Source organism: Callospermophilus lateralis, chromosome 13 (genome assembly GCF_048772815.1).
Source record: "Callospermophilus lateralis isolate mCalLat2 chromosome 13, mCalLat2.hap1, whole genome shotgun sequence".
NCBI classification, from domain to species: Eukaryota; Metazoa; Chordata; class Mammalia; order Rodentia; family Sciuridae; genus Callospermophilus; species Callospermophilus lateralis.
In genome coordinates, this window is record NC_135317.1 from 16,102,449 (window position 1) to 16,129,432 (window position 26,984).

Here is a 26,984-nt window from a genome sequence, read left to right on the forward strand (position 1 = left end):
CATGTCATCTGTTTGGTGAAGTCTTAAAGTGACAGATGAGGAGATTTTGCATCCTCTTCTCATCGAACACGTGACTCGTGTCCAGGTTGTTTACAAGACCTTCCCTGAAACTCCTTCCAGTTGAGTAGTTAGAGATCCAAACCTTAAGATCACTCTTATTCTAGAGTAAGGTATTGGCCAGTCTATAGGCTAAGTCACAAGTTTATTAACATTGTAAATAAGTTTGTGTGTGTTTAGGAATTTATGCTTAGCTGCCTGGTGTGCTGAGTTATTACTTTTCTGCATAGATTTTATAGTTGATCTGGGATACATTTCCCAGGAGCATCATTTGAGGGCTCTGTTTCATAGAACAACACCAGGTAGATCCACTCTGTCATTTATATGTCCCTTTAACATTTATTGCTTGCCTTTCACTAGCCTGGTTGTGCTTGGTAGTGGGCACCCAAATTTGGAAAGACCTTGACTCTAAGATACTGTGTTTACTTTTTAGGAGCATCCTGTTCAGCTCAGTGAATTCATGCAAATAGTCACAGAGAGAAAAGGAACACACAGGTCTCTTCTGAGAAATCTGGGGGCTTCCAGGAGATAGATGTCAGCCCTGAGGCCAGTACCGGCTGGGAACAGTCAGAGCAGGACCAGATTCTGGGCAGAGGAGCCAGTGTGTAAAGTGAGGAGGGGAAGGGACTGGGCATCTGCACTGGCTGTTGGGTAGCACAGCACAGAGACAGTGCTATGTACAGAGCCCTGGGAAGTCTGGCCACTCAGGCAGGGGCAGTGTGCTTTTACTCTGTGAGGGGCTGAGAGCTTAAAGTATGCTGAGAAGGGAGGTGATGTTCTCAGGTACCTGCACTGGGGGAGCTGTGCTGTCCCATGGAAGAACCATAGCCCTAGGGGATGGGCAATGAGTGTCCGCACTCTGCCTGGCTGGGGACAAAGGGCATGATTGCAGGAGATTCAGGGTTCAAGAATGCCTCATGAAAGAGCAGGTTCTGTTTTGTTCCAGGCACCTGAGAGGACAGTGGCATTGGCTCTTCTCTGAGGCAGAGGTGAAGGTGGAGTTCCATGCAGGTTTACCTCGGGACTCACACATGTTCACTTTTTATTTAATGTTTAGAATTTAGTGTTAGAGATTTCTTGAGCTAAATTTTAGAACTCAGTTTCATGTGTAAGTCCAATTCGTTTGTTATGATTGCAAGAAAACAATGAAGAGGTTATTTCTAACCAGGCGATTCATGAAGACTAAAAAAAGTCCTCCCTTCTGTTTGCATACTTTTCCTGTGGCATTTAGAGAACCTGGTGATTATTTCCATGGAGGAATGTGTTCCCTGACAGCATATGGCTGTCATCTAGTGCCACCAAGGCACTAGTGCTGTAATTTAGGTCTCTAAGAAGAAAACCTTATTACCAACACAAGAATAGGGAACATCTCCCTCATTCCTGAAATCTTAAATTTAGTTTAATGCCATTGCTAATACAATGTCCAAGTTGGTTCTCTGTTATCTTTGGTTTCCACATTTACGGATTCAACTAACTGCAAATCAAAAAATATTCAAGAAAAAGAGATTTCATCTGCATTGGACACATGTAGACTCCTATTTCTTGTCATTTTTTTTCTAAACAATACAGTGTAATGAATATTTACCTATTATCTACTTTTCATCAGATAATGTAAGTAATTAGAGACAATTTAATATATCCAGGTGGGTGATCTAAGGTTTTAGACAAACACTGCCATTTTAAAGAAGGAACTGTAGTATCTATGGGTTTAGGTATCCATGAAGAGATCTGGACTTCACTCCCTGTATATTCTCAAGGACAGCTGTGTACACAAAGGGTTACTTTGGAAAATGCCTTTGTTAAGCTAATCAGTTTTGTTGAGATAATAGAGTGATTTGTGAGAGTGGAGATAACTTACAAGGGATGAAATGAACAGCCAGGACCATTTAATAAGTTCAGTATTAGTCAATCATGTTGTTTATTGATGTCTGTAACGAGGTTAGTGCTAAACAGAAGAAATACTGCAAATTTTAACTAAGTCCTTACCACATCTTTTTACACAGGATTTGTTTTAATTTATTAAACTTATTGAGTGTTTGCCATGCATCAGGCACATTCTAGGTGTTTGGAAAACATCAAAGAACAAAAGACCCAAATCCTTGCTCCTTTGTTCTTCCAACTTCAGGGAGACAGAAAATAAATAAATAGAGAAGGATCGAGTCTGTTAAGTATTTTGGACAATAAAAAGAGTAAGGTGTGTGGCACACTGCCCTGTTAGGAAGGCTGGTGAATCTCATGGAGAAAGTGAGATCTGAGCAAAAAGCTGGAAGGAGTTGAGAGATCCTGGTGTGGATGTCAGGAGAGAAGCATGCATGGCAGAGGCCCGTGGGAGCTGAGGCGTAGACAGGGCCAGGGAGCAGGGAGTGCAGAGGATGCTACCCTACTGCTGACCCTTGACCTGACTTGGGCTAGGGATCCCAGGGCAGCGTCCCTGGGCAGTGCCCAAGTGCTGCTTATTGCGCTGCATCTCCACTGTTATCCACTGAAGCACCATTGCTTGTGTCTGATACCCATTTCCTGTTGTGTTCCAGGTTAGAGATGACAATAAGAGACAGCACCCGTGTCTGGTGGAGTTCTCCAAGCTGCCTGAACAGGAGCGCAATTACAACTTACAGATGTCTCTCGAGACCCTCAAGTGAGTTCCTCAGCTTTTTTATTTTCCAATCCATCTCACCTAAAAAAAGCCAGAGAGAGAGAGCGAGCGAGCTTTTACTCTGACTCACTATGAAGTTAGTTGAATTCCAGCTAGAACTTTCCAGAATGTGTAGGTGGTTTGGTTCGGTATTTGTTGGGAATATGTTATGTCTTTTTGCTCCACGTGGGCATTTCCCAAAAGGCATCCTACGGGTGTCGATGGATATTACGGAGTATGGGGATTTCGTGCCCCTGTGCGGTGCTACTCAGAGTATGGGCCAAGAATCAGGCCAGTCTAAACTTGTTACTGATCTGTGACAAGATGAGTAAAGATATTACTTCTAAATGCTTAGGAATTTTATCCCTAATTAAGGGAGAAATTTAATGCCTGTTAAACTGATAACTTGAAATGTTGTCATTTTGAAATGTTAATTCTACTTGAAAAGTTTTATTGTATCTTATTAGAGATTGAGACCATGATGAACTGGAAATCAAAAGAAAACTAGTCCTTTGTCATAGATGGTTTTAGAAGTACTGAACTGACCTATTTAAAGGGTGTGGGTTAAAACCGTTAAAGGAGTGTCATTTTTACTGATTTCATCCCTTGTAAGTTATCTCCACTCACAAATCACTCTATTGCTAGGCACTTTGTTGCTTCAGGACTTTCCACATCTGTGCACTGTCAATAGCTAATATGGTGGAGTCATCCTCTGGTGTTTCTAAGTGTACTTAGCCACAGCACCCTTTTTGGGGAAGTTCTAGAGGGACTTCCTATCTGGACAGCACTGTTGGGGTAAAGCTCTTGGGAGCGATTATACCATCTCATAAAGGCAACTTTACTCTTCACTGACTTTGTGCCCATTGAGCTCTTGAATTTGCCACCTTCCTTTGCAGAGGCAAGTGGGGCTGAGTAGAATAAAGAAGGAATGTATTTTCAAATTTATGTAAAAAGTTCAGAAAATGTTTTTGAAAAGCCTGTGACTTTTCTTTAGGCTCCTTTCATCCTTTATGTCCTATAGAAATTGTTTTATTCACATAGGTCACTTACCTAGTACATTGTTGTTTGTCCTTTTGATTTGTTTCTGTTTTGCAAAGAGTAAGGAGTTATTTCAATTGAAGCCACTTTACCAAGGACCAGAACATAAAACTTAAATAATGTTTCAGATTCTAGGATTTGGGAAATAAACAAATGAACCACAAAGTATGTCTCTGTTTTATTGGTAGCTTTTTTGCTGTTTAGTTTAGTTTTGAGTACTGGGGATTGGATCCAGAGGCACTCTTCCACTGAGCTACATCCTCAGCGCTTCTAATTTTTTTTTATTTTGAAATGAGGTCTGTTTAAAGCTGGTTTCGAACTTATGATCCTCCTGTCTCAGCCTCTGGGTAGCTGAGATTACAGGCATGCCCAGTTTCTATTAGTAACTTAAAAGGAGAAGGAATACACACAAATCAAGTACCTTAAGACTACTGAAGATGGCACAAGAGGGCTTGCCTGTCTGAGCAGTGCGTTGTGTCTGAATGCTGGGATTTTGTACTTAGTGTGTCCTGCCTTTCTATGGGTCATAGCATGAGGTTTATACCTTTAGCTTAGTAATTCATGGCAGATCATGATTTCCCCATCTTTTACAACATAATTTAGTTAAATCTGAACTACATCCCTGTCATTTTAGTGATTGACAACTAGGTCATCTATTGCAAAGAGTAAATCCTGGAGTGTAGAAGTCATATTTGTATGTAGAATGCTGATGCGAATAGTCCACTCTCATTCCTGACAGCTACTGGTGGATGGTATGATGAATCATTAGATGCATGAACTGTGGTGTCATTCCCTGTGGTGAATGCTAATGACCTTTTCATGAGCTCATTCTTAACATTTCTTTGCTGATGTTTCTTATAGCTACTGCAATGTTTGTTTATATGGCTTTCTGATGAAATGCTTTTACCTATTTCTTTAAAAATTAAGTTAAAGGGGTAAAGCTCTTCTTCCCAAATTTACACTGTGTCCATTTCCACTGTGCAGAAGAAGTAGGGCGCTTTTTGTGTTTCTATTGTTCATTTACTCATTTGGCAAGGGCCCCAGCAAAGTTGCTGAGAGAATAGCATCTGGCCTTGGGGGGCCAGGGCCCAGGGACTTGCTCCACCAAGGCAATCTTGGAGTGACTCAACCTTGCTGATCTTAGACTTTGTTCTCCTTGTTCAGTGGTAATGGTAATGTGTCTACTTCATGGCATGATGTGGGGGCTCAGTGACAGCATTCTGATGAAGCCTTCACAACCACCTGTCTGGCAGAGCAAGCACCATCCTCACCATCCTGGCTTTCTGTTGCTGGCTTTACAGTATATCATGGAGGGATCAACAGCTTTGTTCATTGAATCCCGACACATGACAATAGTGAAGATGCAGAAAATTATTCCAGCATGTTGCTCATTTTGGATGGAGGAGGTGATTTACTGTGAATATAATGTGGTGCTCTCTCTGTGACCATGTAAATCATTGGCAGATGACTTACTCTAGACCTGAACTGTCACCTGCATATGGTGTAGCACCATGGAGATCTGACACCTTCTTGGGAACAGCACAGGTCACTGGAGTGTGCAGCCAGGTATCCCTGAGTGGACTGCGGGGGCGGGTTCTAGCTACTGGTTTAACGTTCATTTGATACAATATTGTACAAATTTCAGGTCTTAAATTCTGAATCAATAAGTCATGTTTTGGAAATTCATATTATAATGTGTTTAACCAACAACAACATACTTTTCTAGAATGCTTAGATGTCAGTGATGTTTTTCCTGGCTATGTATTTTTTCTTGAGCATCATTTGTAGGACATTGGTACATATGTGGGGACGGGAGAGAGTGGAATGAGGGACACAGGACAGTGGAGAAGAGCAATGCTGGGGAAGATGGTAGGTAAGGGTGAGCCATCACTGTTTTCTAAAGGAGCAGGTGGTCCTCCCTCTTCTCCCACTTCTGTGCTTGTTTTTGTGGTTGGTCATTGCTGGCAGTGATCTTTCCAGTCATGCATGTTTCCAACTTTATGTTCAATCCTGGGCCCTTTATTCTCCTGGAGCACACACTCTGCAGATGTTCTCATCACACCCATGATTTAATTACCACACAGGTGCTCACAGTGCCCCACTGTTGATCCTTAACACAGACATCTGCTTTGAGGGGAGGAGGTGTACACCTAGCCCACAGGTGATGTGCTCCTCAGTGTATCGTGAAGCACCATCACCTCTTTGTCAACTGTGCTCCTGGCCACTTACCTGGCTGCACAGCCAGGAACCTGGAGTCATCCTGGACACCTCCTTTTGTCTTAACCTGTGTCCAGCCCATCGTTAGTCCCTCCAAGTGCAGCTCCAGTCTGTCCCCCGCCCCCACTGCTGCTATGCACGCCATCACTGTCACCCAGACTACCCCCAGTCTCCCAGCTAGTCTCCCATCCTGTCTCCACACTGTGCACATGGAATCCCATGTTTGCACACATGCACACATCTGCATCCACACACGGGATGCTTAAAACCCTTCAGTGGCTTCTTGGTGCTTTTGAACTTCATATCCTCACAGGAGCTGCAGGGCGGGCTGTGTCTGTGCCTTACCCTCCTTTGTTCCTGTGTTCCAGCCCTCACGACCTCTTCCTTCCTATGAGCTCAGAGTTTTTCTGCCTTATCTGTTCCCTTTCTTTTCCCTGGAAAGTTCTCTGCCTAACGCTCACATGGCTTCTTCCCTGCCTATACTTATGTCACTTCCTTGGTAGAGATTTTCCCATCACTTCCTGCCCTCTCTTAGAACTCCTTTCAGAATTTTTATAACTCTCATTATAATTCATAATCTCACTTCCAGGGTTATTTAATATCTGCCTTTCTTGTGAGACTTTAAGCTTCAAGGAGGCAGATGCCATGATTATTTTTTTTACTTAATTTTTTAGAGTAGCTTTAGGTTCCCAGCAGAAGTGGAGAGGACGTTAGGGATTCCCCCATGCCATGCTCAGCCCCATCATCCACATGCCCCAATAGGTGCCTTTGTTTCCTAATGAATCCACATTGACACATCATTAGTACCTGGTATCCACAGCAGGGGCTCAAAAGCAGTCATGCTGGGAGTCCTCATAGTCATCCTCAGGATGACTGCTTGCTTGCACATTGCACATATTTCCCGAACTTTGATTTTTTTTATCCTTCTCCATCTTAGGCTTTTTAGATTTCTTTCTCTCCTGCTTTTAGGTGCCCCAGAACAGGCCAGATGTCTGGGAATCTACTGGGCTTCCTCATTCACTCACAGCTTCTAGTCACCCTTTAACTCCCACTTCTTGTCTGTTTTTAGTCCCCTTTTAAATCACATATTCTTTATTTAGAAAGTGTATTTGGACATCTATTCCTCTATCAATCTCTCCATCAACCCATCCATGTCAAGAGACATAAACAGACTTCCATAAACATGGAAGTCTAGGAAGGCAGGTAGGTACACAGGGAGTGGTAGGTGGTGTGTGTACTCAATGTAAGAGGTTGTTCATTGCAGCATTGTTTACAATAGCTGAAGACTGAAGATTGCATTGAAGACAGTGAAAAGAAAATGGGTTAAAAACATTCTGATGTTCCCAACTTCAGAGAGGTTAAAACACAAATCAGCTTTACATGAAAGGATAGTGATTTGAAGGTTGTAGTATAAAGTCAAAGTGTCTTAGAGAAATGCCTCTTGTATATGCCCATTTGAGTGAAAGGCAGAAGCACCACTATTGGGACCCACATTCACGCAAACGCACGTTTTTCTTTAGTGTGTGCAGACCCCCATTCTTGTACAGCAGATGTACAAGGGCAGCCATCAGTGCCTCTGGGGCAGGAAAAAGCTCTAGACAGAAGATGTAGGGGGAGACGTAAGTTTCCAGTTACTCCTTTGTGCCATTTCAATTTTCAGGGTCTTACTCCTTATCAAAAGTAAAAAATTGAAAATAAAAAATTTTTGTTTAGGGTTGGGACCATGACTCAGTGGCAGAGTGCTTGCCTGGCATATATGAAGCACTGGGTTCATCCTCAGCACCACGTAAAACATAAATAAATAAAATAAAGTCATGCTGTCCATCCATAACTATTTAAATTTTTTTAAAATTTTGTTTAGCTTTAAGACAACAGACTGGTGATGTGCTTTGAGTGTGGACCACTGTCCCTTTCACAGCCGTGAGGCTGTGATGTCTGGACATGGGGGCACCTGCAGCTCATGTCTGCTTTTGTTTTGCAGGACTTTGTTGGCACTGGGATGTCACGTGGGTATAGCGGATGAACATGCTGAAGAAAAGGTGAAAAAAATGAAGCTCCCCAAGAAGTAAGTTGAGTGACAGGCAGTGATCCTGCACCTGCTTAGATCCAGGGAGACCTGGGTGCCTTGCTGGCACTTGCCCATCCAGTTCAGACTCAGAAATCCAAATGAGCCAAGTTCCAGGGGCTGCTGCACGTCTGTGGTGGGCAGTAGACTCTGTTTGCCGAGAGGAGGAGCAAAGCTCAGTGTGTGCTTGGGAGTGTTCTATAGAGTCTTATTCCTAGTGTCTGTGTGTGAATGCTTATATCTGTTTTCATGATTTTATGTGACTTTCCATTTTCTATCAAAATCGTTTATAATTTTATTTACTTTTATAAAGTAAACATGCTTGAGGAGTAATGACGAAGTCAGTTTTGTTATTTCTGTTTGAAGATGGGAAAGGAGCAGGCACATGCTGTGGGAGTGGCTCTGCCTGCAGCGCTGTGACCTGTACCTGTGGCAGTGCTTAGCCTTGTAAACCTCAGTGACCTCACTGCTAACCGTCCTTGAAGTTACCTGCTTCATAGGGAATTGTTAGGTACTAAATGACCAGGTATATGATGAATAGTAGCTGTTTTGTGATGTTACTATTTTCTCATTTATTCTAACATAGATATTCAAGCAACTATTTGCAGATCACACGTTATTTTTTCACATATTTTTTATTGTTACATTATAGTGGTACGTGATGATGAGATTTATTGTTACATATTCATACATGCAAACAGTGCAACAATATCATTTGGTCAATATCACTCTCTGGCACTTCCCTACTCCCTCCCTGCCTCCCACCCTTTGGTCTCTTTTCTTTGAGTCTCTCTTTGATTTTCATGAGAACCACCCCTATTTCATTTTTCTGTAGCTTCTGCATTTAAGAGAAAACACATAATCCTTGACCTTCTGAGTTTGACTTAGTTCACGTAAAATGATGGTCTCTACTTCCATCCATTTTTCTGCAAATGACATAATTTCATTTTTCTTTATGGCTGAATAAAGAAAAAGGGAAATAAAAATTATATATCATATTTTCTTTATCCATTCATCCATTGATGTACATTTAGGCTAGTTCCATAGTTTGGCTACTGTGAATTGTGCTGCTATAAACATGAGTACGCATGTGTCACTGTAGTAAGATGAGTTTAATTCTTCAGGATAAATACTGAGAAGTGACATAGCTGGGTCGTATGGTGTTTTCATGTCTAGTCTTTGAGGAAACTCCTTTCTGATCTCCATAGTGGTTGTACTAATTTATGGTTACACCAGCAGTGTAAAAGTGTTCATTTTCTCCATGGCCTCTCTAGCATTTATTATTATTTATATTCTTGATGACTGCGATTTTAACTGGTGTGAGATGCAATCTCAGTGAAGTTGTTTTTCTTTTCTCTTCAAGCTTTATAGTTGTACGTAGCATTGGGTTCATTATGCAACTCATACCTGTATGGAATTCAGTTTCTGTTTGTGATTCTCTTTTCCCTCCTGTCTTCCCTCCCTTCTCCCATTCTCCTTCCTCAGTGTAGTTGATTTACATTTCCCTAATTGCAAGTGATGTTGAACATTGTTTCACATATTTATCATTTTAGCTTCTTCTTTTGAAAAGTGATTGATTCATTTGCCTATTTATTAATTGAATTATTTGATTTTTTGATATTACATTTTTTTCAACTCTATATATTTTAGATATTATTCCTCTGTTAGAAGAGTAACTAGCAAAGAAGTTCTCCCATTCCATAGGTTCTCACTTTCTTAATTGTTTCCTTTGCTGTGCAGAAGCTTTTTAATTTGATGTCATCCCATAACTCTTAGTATTATTTCCTGAGCTTTAGGGGTCCTATTAAGAAAATCATTGTGCCTAAAATCAGAATGTGTTGACCCTACATTGTCTTCAAGGAGTTGCATAGTTTTTGGTCTAATTTTAGGACTTTGGTCCATTTTGAGTTGAGTGCAGGTTAAGAGATAAAGTTCTAGTTTCATTTTCTACATATGGATAACAGGTTACTCCAGTACCATTTGTTAAAAGTTCTGCCTTTTCTCCAGTGTATGGTTTGGTGCCTTTGTCAAGGATCAGATGTCTACAGATTTGTGGGTTTGTCTCTGTGTCTTCTATTCTGTACTGCTGGTGGAGACCACACATTATCAGTAGCAGTTCTAGGAATGTGGTAAATAATACTGTGGAGATGAGAACAAAGTAGCGACCCCTTCATGTGTGTTGTATCCCCAGGCCTCAGACTCCCTGAGATAAACATGAAACCCAAGTGGAAATGTTGTGCCTTTTGAAAACACAGCTATGCCATCCAGGGCCTTGCTCAGCAGGCTGCACACATGGTGCTCAGTGCTTCCAGAGAGAGCTGGTGGAAGCTGTGTCATGACCTGGCATGTTCTTAGGTTCTAAATGTGTTCTCCAAACGTGTGAACAGGAGGAAAAGGTGTGATTTTTATGGTACGTTTCATATATTTGTGTTTTGAAGTGATCATTTCTCTTCAGTTTCTAGTGTATCTAATGGTAACAGCTGAGATATCTGCTATCAGAATCTACCTAAAAACCACATGAAAACATCGATAACTGGGGATTTTACATTGTTCATTTTTCTATGAAGTGTGTTTCCAGTCCATTTGCCCTACACTAGATCATGCTGTTGAGTGATGTTTTTTTGTCCAACAGTCTTTGCCTTTGAGACAAATTGTAAGATCAGTTACATTCTTTGTTCACATACATAATTTTTGTTATTAAAAAGATCATTCAGTTCAGTGAACCAAAAATCACTGCTGTTTATCATGAAAACTCCCACTTAATGATCTTTGCTGGTGACAACTCAATCAGGCCTTTGTTCAATTTTTTGAGAACAAAATAATTGGAAACTGCGTAACTTGCAAAAGAATTTATTATCCTGTCATTAGAGTTGTTCACTTTTCTCAGATTTTTGTAATGTATATGAAAAAGGCATTATTGGTGCTAAAAAGATAAAAAAATAAAAAATAAAAATTCACACAATAAATCAGTATACCTGTTTCTCTTTTACCTTGATAAAATAATAGAAACATTAATTTCATATTATCTTTGAAAGCATAACATAGTTAATAATTGTTATACTGTGCTCTGTGTGTTTGTGTTATGTGTATGTGTTATGTGTGTGGTTGTACTTCACTAAAACATTGGGGTATAATTTACCTTGTTCCCTTAGTGGATTTTTTTTTTTTTTTGCCCTGTAACCTAATTGGAAAAGCTGATTTTTCACTATCAAAACAAATCATTAAAATAATTACCTTTTCTCATAAACAAGTGTTTCTTTTACTGGTGAATCAAATGGGTTAATACATGTCCATGTAATAACCACCTCAGTTCTTTATAAATTTCAGACACAGGATTTGCAGTACATTTGTCTCCTGGAGAAACTGAGTCCTCTCCTTGTGGTATTTAATGAAAACTTCTTTCACCTGTAGTCTGTACTATTTCTTAGTTCACCATGAGATACCATTTAATTTTTACTCCATCTGCCACAGGGAATTGGCAGTAACTGTGTCAGCATGGATGCAGGTCAGCATGACCTGAAAGGGCGGAGTTTCAGAACCATTTTAAAGCATTTTGCCTTCATGGCATCAAGTTGTACACTCACACACCTTCTCAGCCAATGGCTCCACGCTTGGAGAGGTGTCCTGGATAGAGAGTGCACCAACAGACATTCAAGTGTGGTCCATAGCGATATGATTTGCAATAGCAAAAATAAATAAAGCAAAGGTGTGTGTGGATTATTGTTCAGGATGATGTTGGATATGGCATAATAAAATGAATGAATTATAGTTATAAATGTCAATATAGGTAAACATAAAAAAATAATGTTGAGGGTAGACAAAACATCTCACTGGGTGATACAAAGTTGAGACACATGAGTCAAAGGCAGTCCCAAAAGACATATGTGCACGTGTGGAAATTTGATATATGCTGAAGGCATTCTTGCAGATAAGTGGGGAAATGATAGACCACTTAGTCAGCAGAGCTCAGATCATTGATTTCAAATGGGAAAAGTTTTAGATTTCTCCTTTGCCCCATACACAGATGTTTGCAGGTTGATCTAATTGCATAAGACAAAAAATTTTGAAGATAACAGCATAGGCTATCTTCATGACCTTTTCCACCCTGGCTTCCTTCACTGTAAAACCCCAGCACATGATTAAATGCTCCATAGATACTGGTAAGTAAACAAAAAGTCTAATAAATTTGACTACATTGAAAAACTTATGTGCATCAAAGGAGATAATAAACTAAGTGAAAAGATTCACAGAACAATACCAAGACTCCTAAAAATTAATTAGATGTCCTGATAGAAAAATTAGCAAAGGATACAGATAATTTGCATCCAATAAACATGAAAGACACTCAACCTTACTAATATCAAGGCAATCAATGTAAGTTAAAATCACAAGGAGAAGCTATTTTGCTCCCACAAGGTTGGCAAAAACTGAGCAGTTTCATGGGACTATCAATCAGTACAACTACGAAGACCAAGTTAGCCTGATCTCATAAAATTGGAGAGGACACAACTATTTCTTATTTAGACATGAGCCTTAGAGAAGCTTTTGCATATAAAATATGCCTGAAGACTGGACACGGTAGCGCACACCTGTAATCTCACTTGCTTGAGAGGCTGAGGCAGGAGGATGGCAAGTTCAAAGCCAGCCTCAGCAAAAGTGAGGTACTAAGGAACTCAGACCCTCTCTAAGTAAAATAGAAAATAAGGCTGGGATGTGGCCTATTGGTTGAGTGCCCCTGAGTTCAATCCCTGGCACACACCCCCCTCTGTCTGCCAAAAAACCCCACACACCTGAAAAGATAATTCGTTGTAGCATAATTGTATAGCATGGATTGACAGCAAATTGGAAAGAACTTCAAAGTCCACTGAGTTGAGAATCTAAAACTTAACTTTTAGATGTCTGTATTGGGATTCTGTAGAGTAGTGCAAACAAATGCATTTTAGCTAAACGAACGCATAGGACAACTCTCAAACACATTGCCTTGAGAAAAAGAAAACACTAGTGATGGACACAGTATAATACTGTTTAAATTTCAGGAACATCATGTGTGGCTTAGATCTGGTTTACAGAGCCCAGTAAGCCTAGGAAAATTATGCCCAGGAGTAGCCAACTTCAAATTCAGGGCAGTCATTCCCTCTGGGGGGAAGTGAAGGGGCAACATGGGAGCTCCAAGTGGATACACAAGTTCTGACACTTGCAAAGGTATGAATTGGAATAATAAAATGGTAGTTGGTTACGAACACCAGATTGGAATCAACGTTTTAAAAGTGAATGAGAAGAAGACAGCAAATTCATTATATCAGGTTTTAAGAAGTAAGGAGAAAACAGGCTGCTGGTTTCAGGAGGACCTGGGGAAGGATGCCTTTTTGAAAGCTTAGGAGACACATGAGCATGTTTACGTGGGAAGGAACCAGAGATGACAGTTTCTAAAGGAGAGAAGGGGTGGATTAAAGGGCAAGATTTTATGTGACCCTGTCCAGGTGTTGTGAGAGCTGCCTTCCAAGGAAGTTAATATTGACCAGATTAGAGGAGACCAAGGTGCTGATGGAGCCAGCTGGGCAACCTTAGAGGCACAACCTCCTGCAGTGGAGATATGGGTGCACAGGCCAGTGATAGGGAGGCCACAAAGTGGAAGAGAACACGCTCTAGAAGGTAGGGCTTCATTCTTCTTAAATACCTTAAGCAAAATATACCTTCATGTGAGGACTGTTTTGGTTCAGAGCTTGGTGAGGGCACACACTCATCTCCCTTTTCTTGCCTTATGTTGCTGTGGACCACGTTGCCTCTGCACTTTGAGTCTGGCTTGCTCGCTGTCTTTGCTGCAGGTATGTTTTTCTTGAGTGCCACGGTGTTATTTTATATGGCACACAGGTGCCTTCCAAATTGTTCTTGTGTAATTGTCACAAGCGAGACAGATTTCACAGCCCCAGGGCTGTGATCTATGAAAGAGCAACACTGTGGCATAGTAACGTTTTCCCACATTAGGATGTTTCTGCTTCAATCTCTTTTGCATATAGTTTAGGGAATTTTGAATGTAAATTCAGTACATTAATTGGTATTAAAAGCTATACTCCCTATTTGTCAACAATTTGTTCATTTTTTTTTCTGATATATAATATACATCATTTCACTAAAATTACTTAAGGATTTTTGCAGAATATTATGATTCATTGTGGTTTTTATCCTTTTCCTGCTTGCTTCTCCTTCTGTCCCAGCAAATAAGCAAGAAATGAAAATACAACACATTATGTATTCTTAAATTCACTCATCTCCCCACTTTTATTATGAAATTAAGCCCTTTACCCACTGCATGGTTTAGTGAGCATTGAGTTGAATTACCATACAAATAAAAAAATGCCACCGGAGAGGAATCTACTCCAAGAGCATGTGGCCCCTGATATCTAATATGCCTGAGATGAAAAATACTACTGATTGAAATGAAAAAAACTTTTTGAATTTTAATATCATTTATTGAAGTTTTGCTTTAGCACTGCTCTTATTAAATCAACAGAACACAGATGCTGATTGCGTGTGTCTCTCTCTGGGGGCAAAGAGGTGGTTGGTGTTGACTTGGGAAAGTCATATCAGTTTCATCTGAGAAGTTTTTTTTTAAACTAGTACTAGATTTCCTGTCCTTTCCCCACCGCTTCCTTTTCCCTAGTGATGTGAGGCTTCTGCTTGGGATGGGCAGTGCAGGGTAGGACAGGAAAAGCTGAGAATGATATTCTTAGTGCATGCATGCATGTATTGATTTAAGCTGACTCTGAAGCCAATGTTTAAATAGTGCTAACTGGCCTGGGTGTGGCAAAAACCACATGCCTAAAACGCACGAGGCCCTGAGCTTCCTTCCCAGAGCCACAAAAACAAGAATATATGTACTGTTGATGTGACACAAATACAGACAGATTATACAAATACTACCTAAGGAAAAATGATAAAAATATAAATTGCTTTCTCTGTAATAAGACACGGTAACTATGAAGAGGCAGAAGAAAACTGTAACACTCTCTTCATAGGTAGTGGATAATTTTCACAGATCACAAATTTAAAAAATGCACTCTTAGGTAATGTTTTTCACTTCTCATCAGGTTTAATTTCAGACTGAAACCCAATGGGCCTGGCAGCCAGAGTTCAGGCTGATACTGGGAACTCAGTCCTTCTATTCAGTATAGACTTAGCCTAGTTGATGTTTTCTGTCATCTTTTAGATCTTGACTTCAGTATCTTCATCCCAAAGCCACCCGTCCTCGACCCTTTAAACTTGTACCTTTGAATTTGTTCTTTCTCTGCTCCCCTTTGCTGCTTCATTTCCCCACAGCACTTAAATCTTCAAGTGGACTATTTTTCACACATTTGTTTTGTGGACTCCCCGATTCCTCTGAGAACACAGTTTCTGTGTAGATTTTTGTGTCCCTGTTGTTCAGTGATGTTGTGTTGGCTCCTTGAACTGGGCCTGAGGACATCCTCCTGCCAATAAATGTTGGCTGGTGAGTTGAAGCTCAGGTTTGCCCTCTGGGCTACTCACTGGTTGGGATTGGCTGGCTGGCATTAGCTGGCTTGTCAGTGTTCGCCTCTGTTGGAGACTTACAGGGTGCGTGTTTCCTTTCTGATCTGTGGCAGTGGGTCCACACTTGGGCACCCTTTGCCTCTATGGTCACTGCTCTTCTCTGTCTCCCAAGCCTCCCTGGGAAGTGCTGGAAACTGGCAAGCCCTTTCTGATAGCATGGACTTTGCAGGATCTTGGTGGAGGAGGGGATTGCTTCAGCCTAACAGATGGACTTGGTTTATCACCACTTCTGTTCTCTTGAGCACAAGGGCTTAAGGGTACAAAATGATGGGACCTGGCCATTTCCTTGGGTACCACCTCGGAAGCAGGACGCAGGTTTGCCATGGCTTTGCAGGGATCTCTGTGGTTGCACCTGGGTTAGGGGTAGGGGCGCTGGCCTTCTTCTGACTCTCCCTGAATCTAGGCTCTGGGACCTCAGCCTGCCTAAACCTGGAGACCTTGGGTTAAAGAATTATGTCTTTCCTTCCCATCCCAAGGCATAAGGTCTTGCTTTTTGGTGTCAGGAGAACATTTTTACTATTATAGGGCTGTCTCTGTGATAGTAAAAATTTGAAAAGTGAAGGGTAGACTTTGGGTCTGTCTTTAAAATGATTCTTTCTTGGGAGCAGTGGATGCTTCCTGATCTTACTGAAGAGGGCCGAGCGTTGGTGGAAGACCTAAAAGCTTGAAGGAGCAGGAGTGGGAACACATAGGCATGTTAGGTGTGTATTTTCAAAGTAAACATGCAAAAAGATGTGAAATAGTAGAAGAAATACATCTCTTGCACTTTATTTTTCTAAGTTCTATGTCAAAATTATTATTTCTGTGTTTGTTTTCTGGAGAATGGTTTTTGAATATTCTCTACACTCTTTCTGTGAAATGTCAGCCCAGGATTCATTTCTAGGAGATGTGCTTCCAGCAAACTCATCCTTTAGTCTCTGTGGTGTGCAGTCATCTGAGATCTTCCCATTTGTTCCGAGGCACTTGCAGGGCTGATTTGCTATTGAAATTTACAGCTAACATCCACTGAACTTGGACATCATCTTTTCATGTTTACCGCACATCTTTTACAACATGATTTCCAAGCTTCATTTAACTTGATTCATGCTAAACAAGCAAGCTCGGGAAGTGGGGGTGGTTGGGAAAAGAAGGGAAGGCTTGCTTCTTAGTGTTTCTGGTGTTCTGCTACGTTTTGCTGCCTCATTTTAATTGGCCCTTCAGTGAGATGATACCAAGCTCTTTTCCAAGGCTCCTTTAGAATCCCTGCGTGGGAATCATGTGGGTCACATAGGTGAAGTACACAACCGAGCTGTCACTTAACCCGAGGACTCCTCAGCTGGGCCAAGTGCTGCCAATGTTTTGTTTACATCTTGGAGAACTTGATGCAAATGGAGCTGGCACTTTGCCAGGTTTTTTTTTTTTTTTTTGTGTGTGTGTGTGTGTGTGTGTTCTTTTTCCAGAGTTATTTAAAAAGAAATTTCACTGTAAGGAAACTGAAATCCAGGCTATTTGGGTAATTTATTATTCATTGTTGTTTTTATTGTTTTGTATTATTAGATTATAATACTTGTCAAAATAAGACTAAAAGCTATTAACTAGAAGAGTTTGGGTATTTAGAAAGCCAACAGATTGAATTTGCTTAATTTCATCTATATTTCTCAGAAGCTACTTTTGTAGATGATAGATGACACAGAAACCTGGCATGTTAAAGTAGGGGAATGAAGGCCAAACAGTCAACCTCCTGAACAAATAGATGGAAGGAAAGAGGAACCCAGGGCTGATTCTGGCAGAATTTTTCCAGGAAGTTTGAGAAGTGGGATGTAATATGCAAAAATCTTTTATATGAACTGTGCATATTTTGTATTGATACACATGGTAGTGATAGAACTTTTCCCTATCTTGGGGGCTATGGAATTTTACTTACCAGGAATTGGCATAATAATCTCTATTTCCTTTAAATTTCTAGGAATCAGTCTGAAATCATTTAGCTTCCAAGGTCCATGTCAATCCCATTCTGGTCAAGACTTTGTTGTTCTTTTTTGACCATAAAATAATAACTCATATTAGCTATTGATTGAGCTTTATGTACCTCTTTAAATGTATTAATAACATTATTTACCAAGGTACATTTAATTATTTTTTAACATATTATTTGTTTGGCTATGATGGTTTGATTCTTGGTTCCTTTGTCAAGATGTATGATAGATGGAAAATGGTTTTATAAGTTACTACTTTTCATACCATTAATTCAAGTTGGTGAAGCAGTCATTTCTATTTTCAGTTATATTCATTTCTATTTCCAAAGCCCCAGACATTATTTTTGATTTCTTTTTTCTCTAACATCAGTTTCTTCAAAATAGGGTTGGTTGAATTTATGAACTTCAAAAATATTTGCATTTTTACGCTACAGGAATATGAGAAGATTTTTAGTGTAACAGATGTGGAAATGAAAAGGTTTGAGAGAAGTGATAGTAACTTGAATTTGGGTGAGATTATTAATTATTTGAAAGAACCATTTAAGCTTGCTTATTTGCACAAGAGGAAAGCCTGGTTTAAAAAAAAAAAAATTAGTTCACATGTGAAAATGAACATGAACTAATTATTGTGCTTCTTCAGGCCAGCAGATGTGAACCAACTCCATGGGGTTTTACTGCAATCACAGATTAAAGCAACTGGGGAAGAAATTCTGCCCAGGAAGAGGAAACTTGCAAAGTGGCATGTTGTGGAAATATTCCACAGTTTCACCTATTAGTAGAACTTGTCTGTAATTTGTTGTTTGCAAGGTCCTCTTTCCCACCCTCCAACTTTCAAAAATACCTTCCCAGTTTATGCGATGTTGCTAGAAAGCCTGCTTTAGACCAGATGCCAGGACGTCTCTCTCCTTTTTGAGGGGTACAGTGAGGTAGCCTCGGCTCTAATTGGTGATTCTTGTCTTGATTCCAGATCTTCATTATCTGTGTTTCCTGAGCCAGCTGGGTGGGATAAGGGCAACTGGAGAGGGAAAGAAGGAAGAGGGGTGTGTGCCGCCCTCTGCTGGATCCTCGTGGGCCCCTCAGGGGACTGAGAAGAGAGGTGGGGAGGTGTGCAGATGGGGCTCTTTCTCACTCTCACTTTGCAGGCTGCCTCCAGCAAATAGCATCCAACTTGAAAATTAGACTCTGTCCACGTGATTACTGTTCAGGGTATAGAAGGTTCTAGGTGTTCTTCCTTGAAGAAAATGTTAGCTGAATGAGAGCTTTTATATGTGAATGTACTCGGAGCTTGCGAATTTGTTTATACACTGAAACTGCAGAAATCTGTAAGAGCCAATGATTCATATAAATGGATAAAAACAGTCATGTAGTTTCTTTATTTAAAAAAAGGAAAAGAATATTGACCCATGTATATAGAGTTCCGTTTAAGACAGAACAGAATTTCATGTCTATAAATTTAGTGTAAATTGAATGACATAAGAAAGTAAATAGTCATAATTTTTGCATTTGTCAGATTAATCTACTTGAAACAGAATACTTCTGTGATTTTAGGCAGTAGATAAATTATTTTAAGATGTCTTATAAAGAAATAGGAGTGGAATGAACTGGAGATAGATGATTTATAGTTTCATTTTAAAGACTGTTTTCTCACATATTCTGATGCTTTTTTTTAAAAGCTAGTATTATTGTCTGGTGAATTTTCATTTTCACAAAAGGAGAATCTTTGAGATGAAGATGGATGTTTATTTACATTCAGTTTGACAAAATTAATTCCTTCAGAAATGGTTACTCAAAAGGCTACTATCAGCTGAGAATTGTTTTTGATATAATGGCAGAAAAAATGGATCAGAAACAGATCAAGGCATAGTTGATCGTTGGAATAAATGAGAAGAATGAGCCAGAAGCCATGGTGACCTGGCCTTGTGCCAGTCTCAGGAGTGTTGGGGCAAGACTGTGTGGACGGAGCCTGTGGCACCACTGCACTTGGGAGTGTGTGCTGAGAGGTCAACATTGTGAGTTTTGCCTTCTTCCAAAGATTAAAACTTCCAACTTTTGTAAGACCTTCTGTCTGTCACTCAGAGTGTGTAAGTAGCCGCTACTCAGTCTTCCCTGAACTCCAGGGAAATAAAATGTAATCACGTTTTAGATGATTGCATGGCTGAGATTTTTGTCTCTTATTAGTGGCTTCCTTGGTAACATAACTAGGGATGGCAATAGAGAAATAAGTTACAAACACATTAGAATCTCCCTGTGAATAAGGAACAGAGAGTAAAAAAGATACGCTGATTCATGAAACAAATATTACATTATTATAACATTTAAAAGTTGAAGGAAATAAGAATTTTACAGGAAGAGAAGTCCATTAGATGTTTAATAGTTAATCGGTAGCTTGATTTAAACTATTCAAAAGACTTAACTATTAGGAACTTATGCAGTGATAGCATCTTTGAAAAGTGAGTGAGTCGTCTTATTTCTGTTGGTATGGCAATGGAAACATACAGGTCGTGTGGCTTTTCTGACTAACCACATCAGCTGAAGTCAGGGGGTGCAGGCTTGCTTGTCCCTCACCCCAGAGTTCCACCCTGGTTTATGGAGAAGTTGGGATTGGCGGCACCATGACAAGACTGCCATAGGATTGTAAATTTTAATTATAAATTTCTTTGCTTTGTAGTTACCAGCTGACAAGTGGATACAAGCCTGCCCCGATGGACCTGAGCTTTATAAAGCTCACCCCCTCTCAGGAAGCAATGGTGGACAAGTTGGCGGAAAATGCTCACAATGTGTGGGCCCGGGATCGAATCCGGCAGGGCTGGACTTACGGCATCCAGCAGGTATATGGTCATCTTGGCATGTCCTCTGAGATACACTTCAGTGGGAATTAGCTGAATTTGCAAGAGGAGGAATTAAATTATGACCAATTCACATAGGGTGAAACCAGAGCCTTAGAAAGAGCACTATGCCCAATACTACACGGCCAGCAGGTGGGAGAAGCAGGACTGTGGTCAAGACCTCAGACCCCAGAGCCAGAGTCCTCCACTTTCTTATTACAGTGCTTCTTGCCATTTTCTGGTGGGATCCCCTCATATGAAGATTTTCATGAATAAAATGGATTATTGCATTTAGGCTAAGAATAGGGTTCCATATAAAGCCTTAAACATGGTTTGGAAAATACATTTCCAAAGCCCTTCTAGTGGCTTATATCATTTGGAAGAAGAAAGAAAACTTGGCATGATTTACCCCATGAAATGATATGATATTTTTGTATTGAATTATACTGGTCATAATCCATGCAAATGTTAACATTAAATCTAATATGCTGTGTGTATGAATGTGCTAATGCTAATCCAAACTTTTACCAGAGAGAGGTTAAGGAGTCTTTTGGTTCTCTTCAAAAGGAAGACTCACTTGCCTTGGAGACCATGTGTCTTGCAGACAAAGCAGGATTTCCCTGATGTCTGCCTCTTCTAGAAGGGTGCTCCTTCCTCCTCATGTGGTTTCTACTCATTGTCTGAGCTATTTTTCCATTTCTTCTCCCAGCCCCACCCCCCTACTCACTCCTTTACACCCCTCTCCCTAGCCACATGTTTTCTGGGTTATGGGAATGATGCTGTCTTAGGCTTTTTGTCTCCCTCCAGTTAATGTTTCTAGGTCAGAACTGGACTCTAAGCAGCTTGAGAGCAGGGGTTTGTTGATGGTCCTTTTCTCTGTCCCTCCTACACAGCTGATATCAGACCTCAGCATGCACTGGAGCCTGGCCATCAGCTTTAGCCTTCTGATTCCCAGGACGCAATCTGCACAGAGTGGGACTCCCTTTGGCTGCAGATTTCCTAGATTAGAAAGTTGGAGGGCATACCATGTCCAAAGAGATGTGGCTACATTGGTGGTACAGAGCCTCTGTTTATACTGTCTGTTGGTTTGGGGATCGTTTTCTAGTGGCCCTGCCCCGAGGAGCCATAGGGTGGTTTTACTACGGGTGGGAGTAGGTGTTCAGGCATCCAGAATTAGGTACTGCAGTTGAACTTGCTGGAAGAAAGGAGAGATGACACAGTTCTAGCTCCTGTCCACCAGGATGACTCTTGGCCACCACAGCTTTGTGGTGTGTGACAACGTGTAGGGAGACCCACATCCTCCCAGTTCCTCTTTATGCCAAGGCAATTTAGGAATTGATTATGCTGCTTGAAATAGTGAAACTCAGCAGATACCACAGTGGAGTCTCAGTGAACGGGAAGAAGTACTTGAGAGGTGGTGCCTAAGGCCCAGGAGGGATGGATGCATCTGTGTCCGTCCCTGAAGTGAGTTTTCTGCTTTCCCAAGATGAGGCATCCTAACAGTAACATTCTAACTCCATTTCAACATCAGAGCCTCTTTGGTGTTGGGCCATTAGTATGTTTGATAGTCATTTCAGTGTTCCTGGTTATCCTAATTTGGGTGGATGGAGTTGGCCTCGTGCACGTTTTCCAAGCTCTTGGAGACCTGTGGAGTGGCTGCCTGTAACATGCTGGATTCTATCGGAGGAAGTGAAAGGGGCGTTGTGTAGTCCATTGACTCAGACCACCAAGGGATGACTAGTACTAATCAGGCCCTGCTTGTTACAGAGACTTGTCAGTGAGCTGTGCTGGCAGAGTGTGTGTCCTCCAGAATAGCCCAGTGCTTTGCAACCGGGCAGGTGGTTGGAGGCGAGTAAAGCTGCTTTGGTGACTGTCCTCATATTCCCCCCTTCTCACTGAGAGCCTGTTTTAAATTGATGCTCTTATTCCTGTACTAAAATCTCTTGTTTTGATGGAGTTTTGGTAACTTCTGGAGCCTGGGAAGACAAAGGGAGTGTGAAGCGGCAGCATTTACCCTTGGACTGGGTTTTGATGTGTTCGCCAGCCGCTTTGTTCCTCAGGCTGCTGGTGTCTCTTTGATGACTGCACACCTCTTTCCCTGGCAGGATGTAAAGAACAGAAGAAACCCTCGCCTCGTGCCCTACACCCTCCTGGATGACAGAACCAAGAAATCAAACAAGGACAGCCTTCGCGAGGCCGTGCGCACGCTGCTGGGCTACGGCTACAACCTGGAAGCCCCGGATCAAGAACACGGTACTGGTTTTGCTTTGCCGCCTCTGCTTTCAAACTCAGGAGTAGTTCTTCAAAGCTGAATAAGGGAATGGAAAGGCTGGTACAGTAGCACCTTCTAGTCTAAGTGGCTCCAAGTGGGTTTTGTTCCCTGATGGACACCTGCAGAATTAGGCCTGTCTCTCAGGGGGTGGCTCAGGACCACAGTGAATCTGCAGGGGAAGGGAGAGGCTGACCTTCCAGAAGAGTCCATGATGAACAGTTGCCTCTCCAGTGAGATACTGGCTGGCTCCCCTGCCTGGCCAGTCTTCCAGAAGAGCTGTTTTCATTCATTATGGGGGTAAACCTGTGTTTTCCCAAATCCCATCTTCATCATTTATATTTAAACATATCAGCAATACTTAATAAGTGTGATGTTTTTCCTTAAGAAAAATACACCAGAATAGGCACTCAATAAATATTTGATAAGTTGATGGATTTATAAGGTAGTATAAAAACACATTTCCCTTAAATAATACCTTCTCAGAAAATGGTCTAAAATGGCTGACTCTTTACCTCTTTGCTAATGCAGTTTGATTTAGTATTAATTTCCAAAGTTTGAATTGACAAAAATGAAACAAGGATTATGTGTTTCACTGTAGTACTTACATATTGTGGTAAGGAAGTTTTAAAAATCTGTCCCACATATCCTCTGAGGACTCATTTTCAGTGAGATACCTGTGCATAAGTATGAGTTCAGATCTTGATGATGACAGTATTCCTGTGATGCTTTATATGGAACTATCCTGAGCGGCGATTGCTCATGGGGCCTTATTATTTACTCCTTATGGTAATGCTTTGAGAATGATGCTTGTGTTGTGCCTGTTTTATAGGTTAGGAGACTGAGATTCAGGGGGCTGTTGTGTCATCCCATCTGTTTTGTGTAGATGCAGGATTTTAACCCCAGCATTCTGACAGGATTTTGTCCTTTGAGTTGAGTATGTAGTCAGCTCAATGTCTTGAGAGACCTTGGTAGTTACTGGATCATTACATTTGCTGCAAGTAAAATTAAGTATGTGCTTGAAAATAATAATATTCGTAACTACAGTATGACTTCTTGATTACTTTGAGGCTGGCTTTATAGCAAGAGACATGCAGTATACTCTTAGGAGCAGCTGCTGGTCGGCAGGGGTGTGCAGAAGATGGCCAAGAGCCTCCCTCACAGAGCTGTCAGCTGTATCTTGCTGGGAGGGAAGAAAACAGATTTCCAGGCCAAGAAAGTATAATCAGAAAAAGTCCTATAGCTGTTGAGCATAGAATATGTTTAATTGGTTCTTTTTAATTATATTTTTCAATTGAAATGTAGAACTTATGTTCAGATGGGTGAATTTTGATGGTTTTATGCACAAAAGGAGCTTCAACCTAAAACTACCAATGTGTTCTTTGTTCTAGAAAGTTCCCTGTGGAGTAACCACTTTCTAAATCCTGTCCCCACAGATTTTGTCCCTTGTTGTACTTTACGCAGACATCTTTGCGTGTCTGGCTTCATGGCAGTCCTCTGTACTAACAAGCCATGTTTTGCTCACCCGTTTTCCTTCTGTTGAAGATCTGGGTTGCTTCTGGTTTTGGGCTGTTACGAACAAGGCTGCTATGAACATTTGTAGAGGAGTCTTTGTTGTGTAGATTTATGCTTTCATTTGTCATAGAGCAAAACTCTGTGCATCATTGCCAGGTCATAGTTTTATATTTACATTTATCTTTTTGTTGAATTGTATCTTAAAAAATATCTCTTGGATTTAAGCAATATGTCAGATATTGCAAATATTTTCTTCCCATTGGTAGTTTGCCTTTTCATTTCCTTCATGGGGTCTTTGAAAGAGAAGGCTTTTTTATTTTTATTTATTTATTTATTTATTTATTTTTTGCTTAAAATGACAGATAGTTATTCTCTCATTTGGTTCTGGTCAGAAGTCCAGAACCAAAGAGTGAGTAAGGCTGGAGTACCTTAAGAGACTGCATTCCTTGGTTGTTGCCAGCATCCTTGGCTTGTGGCCATATTACCCCAGGCCTTCCTCCATCCTCACATTGCCACCTCCTACGTGTTCTTTCCTTTTTCTTTTGAGATAGAGTCTTGCTGTATCACTCAGCTGGGCTCCAGCTAGGCAATCCTCCATCCTCGACCTCCCAAGTAGCTGGAATAACAGATATATGCCACTGTGCGCAGCTCCTCTTGTGTCTCTCCTAAGGATATTTGTCATTGGATTTAGGGCACAATTGGGTAATCTGAGATGATCTCGTCTCATCCTTAAGGTCAGGGGCATCTCTTAACACTTCCTGATTATCCTCAGGATTATCCTGGCTACTGCTTCCAGCAATGTGGCTTACTTTGATCTCTTGCTGTGCTTCCATGCCCCATCTAAAGGATTTCTAGTAATTGTGACCTGGCCAGCCTTTTCTGAGCATTTACTATACTGTGCTCACCTAAGCTACTTACACAAGCTCGTTAATTCTTATCACGATCCTTTGAGATGGCTACTGTCATTTCCATTTTGTAGATGAGAGGATTTGGGGTTAGCAAAGCCGTGTAACTTGAGCAAGACCCTGCTTGAAGGGGATGCTCTGACCCCACTTCTCTCTCCCTGAACTTCAAGTCCCCCTTAGAAAAGACATTCATAATGTACAGAAATGTTAGATTCAATTATTATCTAAAATATAATCAGTAGTTTTGTAAAAAGGTTTACAGTTTCTGAAAGAGGACAATGAACTGGGGATGGAGCATAGGACGATATGCTGAGGGGGAAAGATGTGAGGATATAGAGTTAATTGTGAAGTCTACTTATGATTTTTCCTTTCTATTTGTATATTTTATGTCCAAAGAAATCTTTGCTTATGCAAAGACAAAGATCTCCTCTTGTATTTTCTTCAAGAGTTTTATTATCTTAGCTTTTACTTTGAGATCTCTGACCTAGTTTGAGTTAATTTTTGTTAATGATGTGAGGTTGAGAGCAAGGTTTGTTTTTTGTACAGATGGATATCCAGCTGTCCCAGCATCATTTGTGCAAACAGTTATCCTCTTTCCAAATTAAATTATCGTGCCCTTTTTATCAAAATTTATTGATCACGTTTAAGTTGGTCTATCTTTGGATTGCTCATGCTATTCCATTGACCTACGCATCCCTCCCTAAGTGAAAGGAAAGCAAGGAAGTGGGAGATGGGTGAGTGAGAAATGAAAGACGGAGACCAGGCAGAGATGCACATGGGAGTTTATTTGTCGGAGCTGACAAATAAAGGCACATCTCTCCTTAGATGCAGAGAGGCTATACAGGCTTGGGTTCTGCAACTTTTATAGGGCAGGCTCAGGAATTGGAGCCGGCAGGTCCTAATGAGGTTAATGGAGAGTTTGGTATGAGGGAGTGCTGAGTCTTTCTCAGAAAGGCCCTTAGGCGGGAAAGCAAAACTTTTTCTTTAAGATGTCGCTATCATTTAAGATGGCCATCCAGATGCTAAGCAAGGACCTTACAGTAAGTGTATGCCACCCTGTCGTCATCACTTTACAAAAAGTCCTGACATCAGGTGGGGTAAATCCTCCAACTTCCTTGTTTTTAAAGGATTTCTTTGTGGCCTGGTGTTGTGGCTCAGCGGTAGAGTGCTCGCCTAGCATGTGCAAGGCCCTGGGTTTGATCCTTAGCACCACATAAAAATAAATAAAATAAAGGATTTCTTTGGTTTTTGTCCCCTTGCATTTCTGTATATATTGAGATTCAGTGTATCAGTTTGATTTTTATTTTTGGTACTGGGGATTGAATTCAGGGGCACTGGACCACTGAGTCACATCCCCACCCCTTTTTTGTATTTTATTTAGAGACAGGGTCTCACTGAGTTGCTTAGTGCCTTGCTTTTGCTGGGGCTGGCTTTGAACTTGTGATCCTCTTGCCTCAGCCTCCAGAGCCATGAGGATTATAGGCATATCCCCGTGCCTGGCATCAATTTGATTTAGTAGAATTAGAACCAAATTTATAGGTCATTTGGAGAAAATTGATATTTTAACAGGAGTGAGTTTGCCAATTCGTGAAGTGGCACATTCCTCTGTTCCCTTTCCTCCTATTTATCTCAGCCTTGTTTTGTAGTTTTCGGGGTAGAGATTGTACACATTATTATTTATCTGATATATTTGGTATGTTTATAAATAACATTTTTATTTTCCAGTTACTTATTGTTATATGAGATACATTATTGGTTTTTGTATATATATATATGGGGTGTCCCAGGAGGTGCCCCAGAAGGAATAAGGGGACCCAACTCTGCCCTAGCAGATTCTTGACTTTTTCCTTGGAAATGAATTTTAGGAATTCCTAAAAGGAATTTCATGAATTCAAGATGCATCAAAAGATACACAAGCAGAGATTTATTAGGAGAGCAAG

At 40.8% G+C, this 26,984-nt stretch overlaps 1 protein-coding gene across 1 annotated transcript in view; it reads left to right on the forward strand.

Annotated features, from left to right (window-relative positions):
* Positions 1 to 26,984, forward strand: part of Ryr2 (ryanodine receptor 2) — a 585,643-nt gene that overhangs the window by 334,188 nt on the left and 224,471 nt on the right. The window contains exons 24-27 of the mRNA XM_076832381.1: positions 2,589 to 2,692; positions 7,926 to 8,009; positions 20,199 to 20,358; positions 22,461 to 22,608. Of these exons, the coding sequence (XP_076688496.1) occupies positions 2,589 to 2,692; positions 7,926 to 8,009; positions 20,199 to 20,358; positions 22,461 to 22,608 (496 nt within the window). The remainder of the gene's footprint in view (positions 1 to 2,588; positions 2,693 to 7,925; positions 8,010 to 20,198; positions 20,359 to 22,460; positions 22,609 to 26,984) is intronic.